The sequence below is a fragment of the Bubalus kerabau genome, unplaced genomic scaffold (genome assembly GCF_029407905.1).
Source record: "Bubalus kerabau isolate K-KA32 ecotype Philippines breed swamp buffalo unplaced genomic scaffold, PCC_UOA_SB_1v2 scaffold_50, whole genome shotgun sequence".
In the NCBI taxonomy this organism is placed as follows: Eukaryota; Metazoa; Chordata; class Mammalia; order Artiodactyla; family Bovidae; genus Bubalus; species Bubalus kerabau.
Genome location: NW_026577904.1, coordinates 1086742 through 1102279, shown reverse-complemented (window position 1 = coordinate 1102279; position 15538 = coordinate 1086742). Strand labels below are relative to the sequence as shown.

At 41.7% G+C, this 15538-nt stretch overlaps 1 protein-coding gene and 1 long non-coding RNA gene across 2 annotated transcripts; one reads left to right on the top strand and one right to left on the bottom strand.

Moving 5' to 3' along the window:
* Positions 1-21: 21 nt before the first annotated feature.
* On the bottom strand, positions 22-580 carry LOC129640887 (uncharacterized). Its single transcript, XR_008709021.1, has 2 exons — positions 448-580; positions 22-312 (listed from the first exon to the last, which is right to left on the bottom strand). It is a non-coding gene; the product is annotated as an uncharacterized LOC129640887 (long non-coding RNA).
* Positions 581-6767: 6187 nt separating this feature from the next.
* On the top strand, positions 6768-14868 carry LOC129640886 (uncharacterized; the record flags this gene model as incomplete). The annotated part of the gene is made up of 5 exons (XM_055565858.1): positions 6768-7266; positions 8250-8396; positions 11207-11325; positions 13032-13135; positions 13814-14868. Coding segments are annotated over 3 exons (762 nt in total), but the record flags the coding sequence as incomplete, so codon positions are not given.
* Positions 14869-15538: the final 670 nt, after the last annotated feature.

The window sequence follows — 15538 nt, the reverse complement described above, 5'->3', positions numbered from 1 at the left end:
ACGGCGGGGACCGTAGGGAAGCCGGCTTCGAGCGACCCGCCTCACCTGGGCGAGTCGTCGCCCCCGACGCCTCCTGCAGTCCAGGGTCCGCCGAGGCCGCCTGGTGTGCACCTCCAACTCCCCTCGTTTGCTATGTTGCCTTTTGGAGACAAAACAAGGTACTTCCTTCAGCACTGCCCCAGTCTTTCCCAGTTTTCCCGGGGGGCGCGGTGGGGCCGGGTGCTGTGCTGGGTGGTGGCACCCGGGTCACACTGGCTGGGAGATGCTTTATTGAAAATGCGTTCTTTGACATTTTTGTCTTCCTTTACATTCCTGCAGATGTAATATTTTTGAAATCTTAGTTAACTGAGTCTTTTTAACTCCCGTTTCTCCCAGCGAACGTTCAGGGTTGCTATCGGTTTGATGACTTTGGGGGTTTTTAACAGAGGCGAAGGTTTCGGGACAAACCTTATCTCTTCTGTTTAATTACTCCGCCTTCCTTTTAAAATCCTCTTCTCCGTCGCTTTCGTCTTCTATCACAGTATTTAATCTGGAGTGACCAGAGGATAAACCCTGAATAAAAGTGGTTTCTTTCCGAAGGGCACTTTTCTGCGCGTTTGGGGTGAGCACCAAGACCTTCTAGGCCTGGAATGATCCATTGCTGGAGGCCGACAGTTTCTAGAGGTCGCCTCCTCCGAGGCTGTCTGTCCCCGGATTCCTTTCACCGTTTGCACACTTCCACCCTTAATGAATTACAGCGCAGAAGAGACTGGACAGGAGAACTGGGCTGATCTTTTAAGTGTGTGGGGGGATGTTCTTTAGAGATGTGCCTTAGGCATATTATTAAGAACGAACGAAAGTATTTATTTAAAAATCAGCGTTGATGTCCTTTTCTTTGTTTTCTCTCCTCTCCCTTTAAAAACACAAACTTGGGCGTGTTTGGCGGTAGCTTTTAACTCATACATAAGAACACTTCACTTTGGGAACCTGCCAAAACTTGAAGAGTAATATTTTTTTCCTAATAAATGAATTAAGTTACATTTCTTTTCCCATTTTTTTTTTCCTCCGAAGTAGCATAGGATTAAAATCTCAATTCTCAAAATTACACTACTTAGTGTAAAATTTAGATCATCTGGAGTTTTTATATTACAATTGATGTTGAGAGTAGGTTGAACACATTCTGTGATGTGTGTGTGTGTATATCTAATCTTGAGAGAAGAGTTTATGTTGAGTAGAAGTTGGAAAACGAAAGTGAAGATATTCAAGAATAGTGCAGGCCCTCAGCTTTAGGAATTATAAAGTGCTGAAAGTTGTCAGTGTGAAGAATATAATCTGAGTCTTGTGTGTAGCCATAATTTTTTCTAGAAACAATATTCCAGTTTGGGCTTATATTTGATAGCGTTAACTGGAGACTTAAAATTTTAAGAATGAGAGGTTGGACATAAAAATGCCAACCTGCTAAACACCGTGTGATTCACACGGTTGTGGTAAACTCTTATTGCCGACACTAACTTTACAGCTAAGTTGTGTGTGTGTGTGTGTGTGTGTGTGTGTTTAACAAGAAGCTCGTGTTCTAGATTCCCTGGAGAAGGGAAAGGCTACCCACCCCAGTATTCTGGCCTGGGGAATTCCATGGACTGTGTAGTCGATGGGGTCGCAAAGAGTCGGACAGGACTGAGCGACTTCACTAACACACTGACAGCTGTGAGGCTACTGAAAGTTCACAGGATTTCCTCAGTGGCTCAGTGCTAAAGAACCCACCTGCCAATGCCGGAGACGTGGGTTCGATCCCTGGGTGGGGAAGATCCGCTGGTGAAGGAAATGGCAACCCACTCTAGTATTCTTGCTTGGGAAATCCCATGGACAGAGGAGCCTGGAGGGCTACAGCCCGTGGGGCTGCAAGAGTTGGACACAACTTAGCAACAACTCAACAACCTAAGGTTACTGAACATGCTTAGTCTAAAAGCAGTTAATATTTTAAAAACAAGCATCTTCCAGAGTATCTTCAAATACTTTTAAAAGAAACTAAATCAGGAACCCTAGATTCTATTACTAAAGTTTCTACTAAACAGATACTGGGTTAATAGACAGGAAGCCTAGCATGATGCAGTCCATGGCGTTGCAAAGAGTCAGACACAACTGAGAGGCTGAACCACAAAAACCAGATACTGAACAGACTATATAATTACTCTGGACCTCATTTTCTTCATCTCTAAGCTTGTCCCGCTAAGTTATTGTCACTTTCTCTCTAAAATTCCATTTGACTCTAGCTTTAGAAATTTGCATAAGTATTTCTGATTTTAGCATCCTAATATGGAATACAGGCCTGTTTATGACATATATTTTCATATTTATCTTTTATTAATTCTAATTGCTAGGTTATGCAGTCTGCTTGAATTTTCTTCAGAAATAAATCTTAATTTATACTTCTCCCTGTCCAAAAAACCTTCAAAACACATTAGAAAGATGTCACCAAATTGTGAATAAAAGTCAACTCAAGTAACTGAAAACAAGTTTTTAAAAAACTTTTTGTAAGGATAAGAGTGTATGCTTTAGATAAGATGGAGTCAACATCAAACCAAGCACCCAAAAGTTAATGTGAAAGGAGTTCCACCAAAGCTTCTAGAATCACGTGGTATCGTGATAAACAAGAAACAGAACAGGCCCAGAGTTAAGCAGCTTTGACCAATACCAGAATATACTACATGCTTGCCACCTTGGATTCTGTACTACCATTTCATTCTTCCTCCACATCAGTCATCAAAACTCAATTCTTTTTTCAAAACATCTTGCTCTGATGTACATCTTCTTATTTAAGCTCTGGCATCCACTTTGTCCAAGAATTCAAGCTCCTAGGCTGGCATTACTAAAATCACCATCACAGTTTACTGCTTTTCAAAGAGTGATTTAAGAACTTGCATCAGAATCATTTGGGATTCTGGTTAAAACAAGTTATCTCTTAGATTCCATAAAAAAGACCAGCACTATCCAGTATACATAGAATACAAGTTACATACGTTATTGTAAAATGTTCTGATAGGTTAAAAGCCTAAAAAGAAAAAAAAAAGTGAAATTATTTTAATGTTTTATTTAACCCAATGCACATATAGTATCATTGCAATAAGTAATCAATTAAAGACATATCAATATACTTTACAGGGCTTCCCTGGTGGCTCAGAAGGTAAATAGCCAGCCTGCAATGTGGGAGACCCAGATAGGATCCCTGGGTCGGGAAGATTGCCTGGAGAAAGAAATGGTAACTCACTCTAGTATTCTTGCCCGGAAAATCCCATGGACTGAGGAGTCTGGTGGGCTACAGTCCATGGGCCCCAAAGAGTTGGACACGACTGAACACCTAACTAAATATATATATATATATACACACACACACACACACATATACATTTGTTACATGTATATATATATATATATTTTTTTGTTTCTCATACTAAGACTTCAAAATCTGGTACCTTATTCTTGTAGCATATCTCAATTCAAACCAGCATATTTCAAGTTCTTAAGTCACATGAACTTAAGTTCTTAAGAACACAAAGAAAGTACTAACAAATACTTCCTCTATAGATGGAAACCTCATATATTTCACCAGCCTTCTAGAATTCCCAAATTATATTGATACTAATGATTACTTGTATCTTCAAAAAATTTACAAACTATAGTATTGTGAAACTGAAGGATGTCTTTCCTGAAGTGCTAAGCTGTAAGCTCCTTAGAAAGAGAGACAATTTCTACACGGAGAAAGGTGGGCATCACGCTCTACCAGCATGGCTCTAACCCAAAATCCTGGTGGCAGAAATGAAAAGGAGGTGATTTAAAGACACACAAACACACTTGTACCACAGAGACTAAAAGATGTAAGGAAAGTATTACTGGATCAAGTCAGCTTATTACCTATATACCTGTTTCACTCTTCAAACTGATTCAATTCTGATATATAACACTGCGTATAGGCAGAGTTCTAAGATGGCCCCCCAAATTTGTGGTCTCTAGGGAACATATCCTATATAATCCCTCCCCTTGAGTGTGGCCAGACATGTATTTATGAGGCAAAATCATTTTGAAGATTCAGTTCAGTTCAGTCCCTCAGTCGTGTCCAACTCTTTGCAACCCCATGAATCGCAGCATGCCAGGCCTCCCTGTCCATCACCAACTCCCGGAGTTCACTCAAACTCATGTCCATCGAGTCGGTGATGCCATCCAGCCATCTCATCCTCTGTCGTCCCCTTCTCCTCCTCCCGCTAATCCCTCCCAGCATCAGAGTCTTTTCCAATGAGTCAACTCTTCGCATGAGGTGGCCAAAGTACTGGAGTTTCAGCTTTAGCATCATTCCTTCCAAAGAAATCCCAGGGCTGATCTCCTTGCAGTCCAAGGGACTCTCAAGAGTCTTCTCCAACACCCTAGTTCAAAAGCATCAATTCTTCAGCGCTCAGCTTTCTTCACAGTCCAACTCTCACATCCATACATGACTACTGGAAAAACCATAGCCTTGACTAGATGAACCTTTGTTAGCAAAGTAATGTCTCTGCTTTTCAACATGCTATCTAGGTTGGTCATAACTTTCCTTCCAAGGAGTAAACGTCTTGTAATTTCATGGCTGCACTCACCATCTTCGGTGATTTTGGAGCCCCCCCAAAATAAAGTCTGACACTGTTTTCACTGTTTCCCCGTCTATTTCCCATGAAGTGATGGGACCAGATGCCATGATCTTCGTTTTCTGAATGTTGAGTTTTAAGCCAACTTTTTCACTCTCCTCTTTCACTTTCATCAAGAGGCTTTTTAGATCCTCTTCACTTTCTGCCTTAAGGGTGGTGTCATCTGCATATCTGAGGTTATTGATATTTCTCCCGGCAATCTTGATTCCAGCTTGTGCTTCTTCCAGCCCAGCGTTTCTCATGATGTACTCTGCATGTAAGTTAAATAAGCAGGGTGACAATATACAGCCTTGATGTACTCCTTTTCCTATTTGGAACCAGTCTGTTGTTCCACGTCCAGTTCTAACTGTTGCTTCCTGACCTGTATACAGGTTTCGCAAGAGGCAGGTCAGGTGGTCTGGGATTCCCATCTCTTGAAGAATTTTCCACAGTTTATTGTGAGCCACACAGTCAAAGGCTTTGGCATAGTCAATAAAGCAGAAATAGATGTTTTTCTGGAACTCTCTTGCTTTTTCCATGATCCAGCGGATGTTGGCAATTTGATCTCTGGTTCCTCTGCCTTTTCTAAACCCAACTTGAACATCTGGAAGTTCACGGTTCATGTATTGCTGAAGCCTGGCTTGGAGAATTTTGAGCATTACTTTATTAGCGTGTGAGATGAGTGCAATTTTGTGGTAGTTTGAAGATTAGGTTTAACAAAGAGGAAATCACCCGCCTGCGTCTGACTTAATTATATGAGCTGTTAAAAAGGACCTCCTTGGAAAGAGAGAGAGTGGAAGTGTGACAAGGGCTCAAGACTGGCCTCTGGCCAACAGCTAGCAACCCAATGAGGACCTCAATTTAAGAACAAAGAAGTTCAGGTGAGATCTCTCATGCAGCCAGGTGCCTTTACTTCAAACTTACCAGGCTACATAGAGCACCCAGCCATGCCATGCCCAGACTCTCGATCTAAGGACTGAGATAATAAATGGGTGTTGCTGTTTTTGTTTTTAAATCACTAATGTGTCACACACTAATTTGTTACACATCAATAGAAAACTAATACACTCAGGCACTTTCTCATATAATTAAATAACTACATCTGGGCAGGTTTCTCAGACTTCATTTCACAAATAATTTCTCCACCTGCTGTAGGAATACAATTGCTTCACAACTGACATGACAGTAGTAGTGCACTATCTGCTTAATTGGGTTTCCCTGGTGGCTCAGTGGTCAAGAATCCGCCTGCCAATGCAGGAGAAGCCGGTTGGATTCCTGGGTGGGGGAAGACCCCCTGGAGGAGGAAATGGAAACCTACTCCAGCATTATTGCGGGGAGAGGCCCATGGACACAAGAGCCTGGCAGGCTACAAGTCCATGAGGTCGCAAAAGAGGCAGACACCACTTAGCGACTAAACAACATCTGCTTAATACTTCTCATAGAAACATTCAAAGCCACTGGATTTGAGTCAAAATTCCCTGAGAAGCTCTTCAGTGTTGACGAGCCTTTTTGGTAAGAGAACTTTATTCCCTGACCATCTGTCTAGGGGTGGTGGGGTACACAGAGTAGAGGCTGGACTATCAGACGCAGATTTTTGCTGCCCCCAGGCTCCGCCTAGCAGCGGGGTCGGGGGTAGACTCGAGCTGAGCCAGGACGAGGGAAAGAAAAAGGGATTCCGTTCGTCCCTTTCATCCCTAGCCCAATTTCTCAGGAAAACACCACGCCGGCACAGTAATATCTCTAAAACCTTGTCTGCGGCACGCAGCTGCTTTGAAACTGAAAGTGTTAGGCGCTCAGTCGCGTCCGACTCTGTGACCCCATCGGCTGCAGCCTGCCAGGCTCCTCTGCCCATGAAATTCCCCGGGGAAGAATCCTGAAGTGCTTTGCCATTCCCTTCTCCAGGGAATCCTCCCAACCTAGGGATCGTGCATTGCAGGTCTCCGGCATTGCAGAGTCCTCACCGTCTGAGCCACTGGGGAAGCAAACTCCCAGAGCACCTAGCAAATTCCAACCGCTGACTAAGGATCACTGGGGCCACTCAGGGTGGCGGACAGTTCATAAAACTTTCAAAGAATCTCCCAAACTCGGGAATTGTGCTCCTAGGTCGCTCTGTCCGCAGACCCAGAGAGCGGCCACTAAAACCTGGACCTACCGTCTTCCCCTCTAGCCGCCAGCCCGCCAGCCAGCCCACAACTACAGCAGGAACCCGGCCAGGTGTCACCGCCCGGGAACGGCGCCGCCACGCCTCCCCACTGCGCCTGCGCGAACCGCCGCTTCCGGCAGGGGCCTAGAGAACCGGCCGGACACCGCCGCGCAGGGCGGGGGTCTAGAGGCATTTCGCGCCTGCGCAAAGGGCGCGACAGGCGGGGTCTAGAGGCTCTTCGCGCCTGCGCAAAGGGCACGACGGGAGGGGGCGGGGGGCTAGACGCGCTCCGCGCCTGCGCAAAGGGCGCGAGGGCGTCCCGCGTCGTTCCTTTTGAAACGAGTGGCGGGGAACTGCTCCCGAAGCCCCTGGCGTCGCTGTCTGCTGGGTGGAAACGCGTACCGTCATCCGTGGGCCTGGCCATGGCGCTGCAACTCTCCCGGGAGCAAGGCATCACCTTGCGCGGGAGCGCCGAGATCGTGGCCGAGTTCTGCTGTAAGTCCTCCTCGCGCGGGGCGGAGGGTGGGGAGAGCCGAGCGCAGGCCACCCGCAGGCCCGCGGCTCGGCCGGAGCGGCCCCGAATCCCGGCCCTTGTACCGCGGCCTCCGGTGCCCGCAGGAGGGCTCAGGAAGTGGGGCGGCGGGCGCCGCCTCCGCTCGTGTTGCTGCCGGCGGAGGAGGCGGCCCGGGCGCTGCAGGGGCTCGCCTTGCGGGGAGCCCCTTTGCGGGAGCGTTTCTTTCCAATGCAGAGCTCCTCCCACACCCCCCGCCCCCAACGGCGAGGGGCCTCGGGGGTGGACCGTGACGGGCTAGACCTCGGGAAGAGCTGTTCTGAGCTCGGCCAGGTGTACCTGCTGACAGAACCTGGCAAGACTGGTGAGGATAAGAGGAGGAAAGAGAGACGGGGAGAGGCCTGCCCGGGCTTGGTACCCGTCTGTCAGTTGCCTGTTTTGACACCCTCGAATCATAAAAGAGGCATCTGGACTTGTTTTACAATGACATGAAATTTGGCACTGGTAGATTAGTGCAGTTTGGCATTTTTCTTCTGTTGCCACATAAATGCAGCTATCACTTAGACGCAAGATTTTAAGGATTTTTTTTAATGCCACTTTGTACCCACTCGGCTTTCAGCAAAACACAAACACGTGTTTAGACATTTATAACTTTACAGTATTAATGAAACCATAGCCCCATCTACATATGCTTTATTTCCCCTGAACTTACAATGTGACGATGACTTTAATATTTCTTATGTTTTCAGCATTTGGCATCAACAGTATTTTGTATCAGCGTGGCATATATCCATCGGAAACCTTTACTCGGGTGCAGAAATATGGACTCACCTTGCTTGTAACTACTGATCCTGAGCTCATAAAATACCTAAATAATGTGGTGGATCAACTAAAAGATATTTTATGGTTGGACACAGTTTTGAGTTTTGCAGGCCTTAATGTTAATAAGATCCTCGGGGCTTCCCAGGTGACTCAGTGGTAAAGAATCCACCTGCCAATGGAGGAGACACAGAAAACCCAGGTTCCATCCTGAGTCTGGAAGATCCCCTTGAAGAGGAAATGCCAACTGACTCCAGTATTCTTGTCGGGATAATCCCATGGACAGAGGAGCCGGGTGGGTTACAGTCCATTGGGTTGTAAAGAGTTGGATACCAGCACACCTACGATCCACATTTTCTAGCTTCTTGGCCGTCATTTTTCAGCTCTGTACAGGGTAGTGTAAACCGCACTACCATCTCCGATACAGTTTGGGAGGGAAGCAAATAACATACAAATTGAAAGAATTCCCACCCTTCCTCCGTTTTTGAGTAGGCTGAATATTTGAAGGTTCGGAATCTGATATGGCTTAACAAAACAATCTCCATCAACTCCTTCAGGGATGATAGAACACATTGGAATTTTATGTAATTATGATGGCATTCATTATCTGAGAAAAATCCACTGCATTTATTTTTGGTAGCTGCTTGGAGTCTAAAGCCATCATTATATATATTAAGATGAAGGAACTAAAATCAGATTCAACTTAGGGAACTAAACTTGAAAAAGAAGGAACTACTAAATAACAGCACTCATTGGCATTTTCTTATTTTTCACCTGTTTCCATTTGTCTTTTTTTTTTTAATCATGCCTGTGAGTCAGTAAGCCTTTTCTGTCTGCACACTCATTTTCTTCTTTTAGCTCAAGATGTTGCAGTATTGTTGGATTAGTATGCTCCATCTATTCCTTTTATTTCTAGAATTTCTACTTGTTTCTTTTTCCTATTTCTCTCCACTTAGGATTCTCATTTCTAATTTCTCTGTGTTGTAAATTGTTTCTCCCTTTCTGCTCATTAGATCTTCCAAAATACTAGTTCTAAAAATACTACAGCCGCATTTTTTTTTTTTTTTCACTTTAAAATTCATGAATCACTTTTGTTGTTTCAACTAGCTTCATTTTCAGATTACATCATTGCGTTTTCATTAACTTCAGAGCTAAGCCACCCATAGTCATTCCTACGGCTGTACTCAGATTGTTTGCTATGGAACCTCTAGGCAACTATGGATGTATGTCTTCATCTTAATCTGAAGAAGTAGCAAGCCAGCCTTGCCTAAGTTACTGGGTTTTGGTTTGTGTCCTTTGAGACCAATAACATTTCTTGTCAGATGTATCTACACTTTCCTACTTAATTTCTCCCTTGTAGTTAAAAGGGAGGAAATGCTTTACAGGCAAAGTATTCAGTCTTTTAAATTCCACTTCTCTAGCCTTAGGAACTTTACCCTATTTCCTCTCTCTTATGTTGTCAATTTCTTTGTTTCCTTTTGGATTATTCCCATTGGTTTCATTTCCATTTTTAAGAGAGAAAAAAATCACCAACTTCCCCATATCTTCAAATGACCACTCAATCTCTTTCTCACAGGTAAGCTGGTAAAAGTTGTTCATATATGCCAGGAGTGAGTGAGGCCAACAGGCCAGATCCAGCAAGTGGCTGATTTTGTACTGCTTGCAAGCTAAGAATATTACATTTTAAAGAAGACTATGCTACGTAGGTGACCCATAGGCCTTCAATATTTCTAAAATATTTTCTATCTCTTAAAAAAAAAAAACAAAACAACCTGCCGATTCCTGAATAAAGTATTCTCAGTTTCTAAGATTGAGGGCTCAGTCTGAGGCCCTCTTAACAGTAATCTCTCTCTAGTTGACCTCCTAACATGTACATACATAATTCTAGTAACAACTTTGTATCTGACTCATGAACCAATATCTAACCAAAGCCTCTCCTAACTCTTGGCTCATATATTGAGTGACTCCCTTAATGTCTTTATGCAGCTATATACTAGACCACTTCACACTCGGTGTATTAAAAACTGAATTTAGGATCATCTCCATTTCAGTTCTCTTTCCTCTTGGTGACTGGATCAACCATCCGATTACTGATATAAATCAGAAACTTGGGAGCTATCCCTGACTCATTCCTCTTCCTTACCCTGAAGTAATCCAATAAATCTTAACAGTTTTAACCATGAAATGTCCTGAATCTGTCTACTGCTCCATCTCTACCAGTATATCTTTCTCTAAGTCTTGATTCGCTCTTGCTTGAGTTATTCATGAATTAGTGCCCTAGATCCCCTGTTTACTTCCAGTTTACTTTCTACATCACATCCAGAAGGATAGTTTTCAAATACAACTTGAGTCACATCATACTCTGCTTCAAACACAGTAATGACCTCCTTAGTTCTTAGAGTGTAACATCTTTAATTTGGCGCTCATGACCTTGTGTGGTGTGGCCCATTATTCTTGTCAGACCAGCCTTGTTCATCCTCCCTTTCTTAAATTGCAGTTGTATTGGCCTCCTTTCAGTCCTCTGATCCAGTGATCTGTTTTGAGTCCAAGACCTATAGCTTTAGCAGGGAGAGCCCACGTGCCTCAACTAAGACCTCACACCACCAACATAAACCCATCATTTCGTGTTTTAAAACCTATACCCTCTTCCCTGTTTTGCATATGTATATTGTTGTCTCTTAGAACAAAACTCAAACCCCCTCAGTCAGAATTTCCTATTCTGTGCTTTAATTGTAGTATGTGTTGCACCATCATAGGTAACCGCTATTATGTCCTAGGAAACTGCACCATCACAGCAGTTACAGCAGTTACAATTGCACATTTATTGTTGCTGTTAGAGTAATGACATCTCCTTCACCCTTCCCTTGGATTAGGATGGAAGTACCTCATGTTCACTGTCTTAGCACCCAGTGCTATACCTGGCACAAATACTGAGAGTTTGAAATTGGGAGCTAGGCCATTGATGGGGCAAATTTTCTGCACAATTTGGAGGAGAACCAAAATAGCAGTGGGAGAAATTTGCTGAGGATAGGAAGTTGGTCGTGAGAGGAGAGTTGCTTTGTAATGCAGTAAACTAAAAGAGATGCCTTGTTTTGTGTGTTGCAGAATGGTTATACAAGTGTTCAGTTCAGAAACTGGTGGTAGTCATCTCAAATGTTGAAGGTGGAGAGGTCCTTGAAAGATGGCAGTTTGATATTGAGTTCAAAAGATGCAAAAGATGACAGGTAAGTAGGAACTACTTCCATTTTCGTATGTTTTAAAATTTATTTTCTTTACCAAATGAGTTCTAATTCTATTGAACAAGTTTCATATAAAGTACGATTTTTTTCTAGGATGTTTATTTTTTTTAATATAAATTTATTTATTTTAATTGGAGGCTAATTACTTTACAATATTGTATTGGTTTTGCCATATATCAACATGAATCCGCCATGGGTGCACACATGTTCCCCATCCTGAACCCCCCTCCCACCGCCCTCCCCGTACCATCCCTCTGGGTCATCCCAGTGCACCAGCCCCAAGCATCCTGTATCCTGCATCGAACCTGGACTGGCGATTCGTTTCTTATATGATATTATACATGTTTCAATGCCATTCTCCCAAATCATCCCACCCTCTCCCTCTCCCGCAGAGTCCAAAAGACTGTTCTATACACCTGTGTCTCTCTTGCTGTCTCGCATACAGGGTAATCGTTACCATCTTCCTAATTCCATATATATGCGTTAGTATACTGTATTGGTGTTTTTCTGGCTTACTTCACTCTGTATAATAGGCTCCAGTTTCATCCACCTCGTTAGAACTGATTCAAATGTATTCTTTTTAATGGCTGCTGCTGCTGCTGCTGCTGCTGCTGCTGCGGCGTCGCGTCAGTCGTGTCCGACTCTGTGCGACCCCATAGACGGCAGCCCAACAGGCTCCCCCGTCCCCGGGATTCTCCAGGCAAGAACACTGGAGTGGGTTGCCATTTCCTTCTCCAATGCATGAAAGGGAAAAGTGAAAGTGAAGTCGCTCAGTCGTGTCCGACTCTTAGTGACCCCATGGACTGTAGCCTACCAGGCTCCTCCATCCATGGGATTTCCCAGGCAAGAGTACTGGAGTGGGGTGCCATTGCTAGGACGTTTAATTTGATCCTTAGTCTCCTGTGGCAAAGGATAGTTCACTGTCTTATATAAGACAGTGAACTTTTAACATAATTGCCTATAGAGTAAATTGGTGAATTTCACCCTTCAGTGTTTATGGTAGTATGTACCTGGTGGCCCGTTTAGTGAATTGTTTAAAGGTACTTTTAACCATCAGGGGTTATCCTAGATTCCCCAAGCCTAAGATTCAGCTCTATTGTATTTCATTGAATGCCCCAAATTTTCTAAGACACTTCATAAAAAAGTTTCCAGCCCACCTGAATGGGAAATGCTTATATGATCATGTCTAGCATAGTCCTAGGCTTGCTTACTGGTAAATTCAGAATCATTTTTCATAATGAAATGTAGTTTGCTTCTGAAGGCTTTGGTTTATTTTAGGAAATGTTTAGCTTATAAAAATAATTTGGTATTTAATGTAATACCTTATTTGAGGCAGTAGGGAATTAAGCATTACGAAAAATGCACCAACAAAATATTTTAGATATTATTTTCATTTTTTGAAAGGTGCTGTAGTTTTCCTAACTTGAAGCACTTGGCCAGTTTTCTGATTATCTGATACCAAATAACCTGATTTTAAGACCACCTCTAGAAAATGACTGGAATGATAAATGAAATAATAAAAATGCATATGCCTCTTGTGAGATATAGGCCCTAATGATATACTTATAACTTACAAAAAAAAAAAAATCCATTTTAATGTATTAATTATTTGATCTTGGAAACATTTAATCAGTCTTAACAGTGTTTTAAATAATTTGTTAACACTTAAATTGATTTGGTTTCTTCAATAGTGCACCCAGAGAAAAGTCTCAGAAAGCTATCCAAGATGAAATCCGTTCAGTGATCAGATAGATCACAGCTACAGTAACATTTCTGCCACTGTTGGAAGTTTCTTGTAAGTATTCTACAACGTCACATTGACTTAAAATTTGTCAGAGAAAAGACTAAGCTACTCTTTTAAGAATTAGCCCTTTATTAAATTTTTTCTTAATTATTAATATTACATAATAAAAATGAAAAACCCATTATAAAGCAGAAGTAGTGTTATATGCATTCTAGAAATTTGGAAATTCTGAAAAGGAAAGGAATGAAAGTATTCCACAGTATTCATTCTTGAATGTCTTAATGTAATCCCGTTCATTATCTTAATTTTTTATGTATATTTTTAAGGCTAGCCATAACTGTCTTGCTTTTCGACCTTATCCGATATTTCCTGAATGCCTACTGTATGCGAGACACTGCTCTAGGCCCCAGGCTACATCAGTCACAGAGCCCAGATGTTAGCTTTCCTTCAGGTTGCCTTTATGCTGTCCTGTGTGATGGACTCCATACTTTCTGCAGATAACGGTTTTCTCTTTTAAAAAAAAGAAAACTTGAAGTTTAGCAAAAGGAGTACAATATTTTCTGTAATACAGTAAATGTCTATGGAGGAAAAGCAATTGACTAGTCATTACAGACCATGCTAAACTCTCTTTTCTAATACTCTGGGTGGTTCAAAATGTGAGAGAGACAAGGAGGGTTCTTCTATTTTGGAAAAAAATAATGTACTTTAATGATTTTATCTCCAATTTAGGTTCATTTGATCTCCTCATTTATACAGACAAAGATCTGGTTGTACCTGAAAAATGGGAAGAGTCGGGACCACAGTTCATTACCAATCCTGAGGAAGTTCGTCTTCGTTCATTTACTACTACAATTCACAAAGTAAATAGCATGGTAGCCTACAAAATTCCTGTCAATGACTGAGGATGAGATATGGACAATAACGTACTTGTAACTCTCAAATGTGGTTTTCCTACCAGGTCAACTGTAGTTGGTATGTTTTACTTCATTGGTTAATTTTTAGATGAGGAAAACTTAACATGATACCTAACTGAATCTGTGCAAAATTGTTCCGTTTTTGGTACCTATCTGACTTTCCATAGGGTTGACATTAAAGTAAAGTTACTGCGCAGATTGCATCAGTACTGCAGTGTTACTTTCTTTGGAGGTAGTAACCATAGGTGGAAAAACTTTTGCTAAATGCCTTCCTAAATCAGACTTTTGGTCAAGTAGCTTGACTCAGAATGTAGAGAAATATTTAAATATGAAATAGAACAAAAGAAATATGAATATTCAGAATCTTCATTTACATCCTGAAAGTAACTAATGATAGTCCATAAGTAGTGACATATTTCTCCTATTGCATCCTCTTGTCATTTATTTCATTTGTATAGTTTCTGTATTGAAAAAATGTCCAATTATTTGAGTTTAATTTATGTAACTTGAGCCTATAAAGCTGTGGATATTCCCACTTTTCAAATTGTTGTGATACAGCACTCTTAAGAATGTCTTTGATGTTTTATAAAATCAGGCTTTAAATGGCAATGATGAAATAAAGTTACATGTGTATGTTTTACATTTGTATTAAATTTTTTATATTGGTGTATTGATACAGTTACGTAGTTATTATGGATTCAGTACGGCATATTATTTCCTGTGCCTACTATATTGTAGGGAGGGCCTAAGGACACAAAGTAGAGTAAGTCTTGAGGTACTTTCAGCTTATTGGACAAACTTTTATTAAACCTCCTTCACCCTCTAACAGTAGATTTAAAATAAACATTGTTCTTTATGTAAAATGATAAATGTCACTTGGAATTAATTGAGTTTAGCAAATGTTAGATTGTATACAACCTTTCTATGCTCTTAGGTTTATTATCAGTGACCCTTGAACAACATGGGGGTTGGAACACTGACCCTTGAAGCAATTGAAAATCCCAGTAAAACTTATAGCCAGCCCTTCATATCTGTGGTCACCCCAAACCCATGGATTCCACCAACCATGGGTCATGTGGTACTATAGTATTTACTATTGAAAAATAGCCAAATATAAGTGGACCTGCACAGTTCAAACTGTTGTTCAAAGGTCAGCTGTATACTTAAACATCACGTTTATTCCTCTGCCTGTGCCTGCATTAATACTCTCATCAAGTATGTTCTTTCAGTTCCCACCTATTTTTCCAGAGTCAGTTTAAGGCAAACTTATAAAAATTGCTTTCTAATCTCTATACTAAATCTTAGCTCATTTTGTAAGAATTCATTTTTTTAGGTATGTAGTAGCAGACACTGTTTTAAGATCTTTATATGTATTCATTCAACCTTCACTATTAAGTAAATATACATAATCTGTATCCATTCATTCAAAAATTACATAATGAGCATCTATTAATGTGCAGAAAAAGAATACTGCATGCCAGGTATTACGAAGAATGAAACAAAGTCCTGGCCTTTCTAAAGCTTGAGATCTTATGAAGGA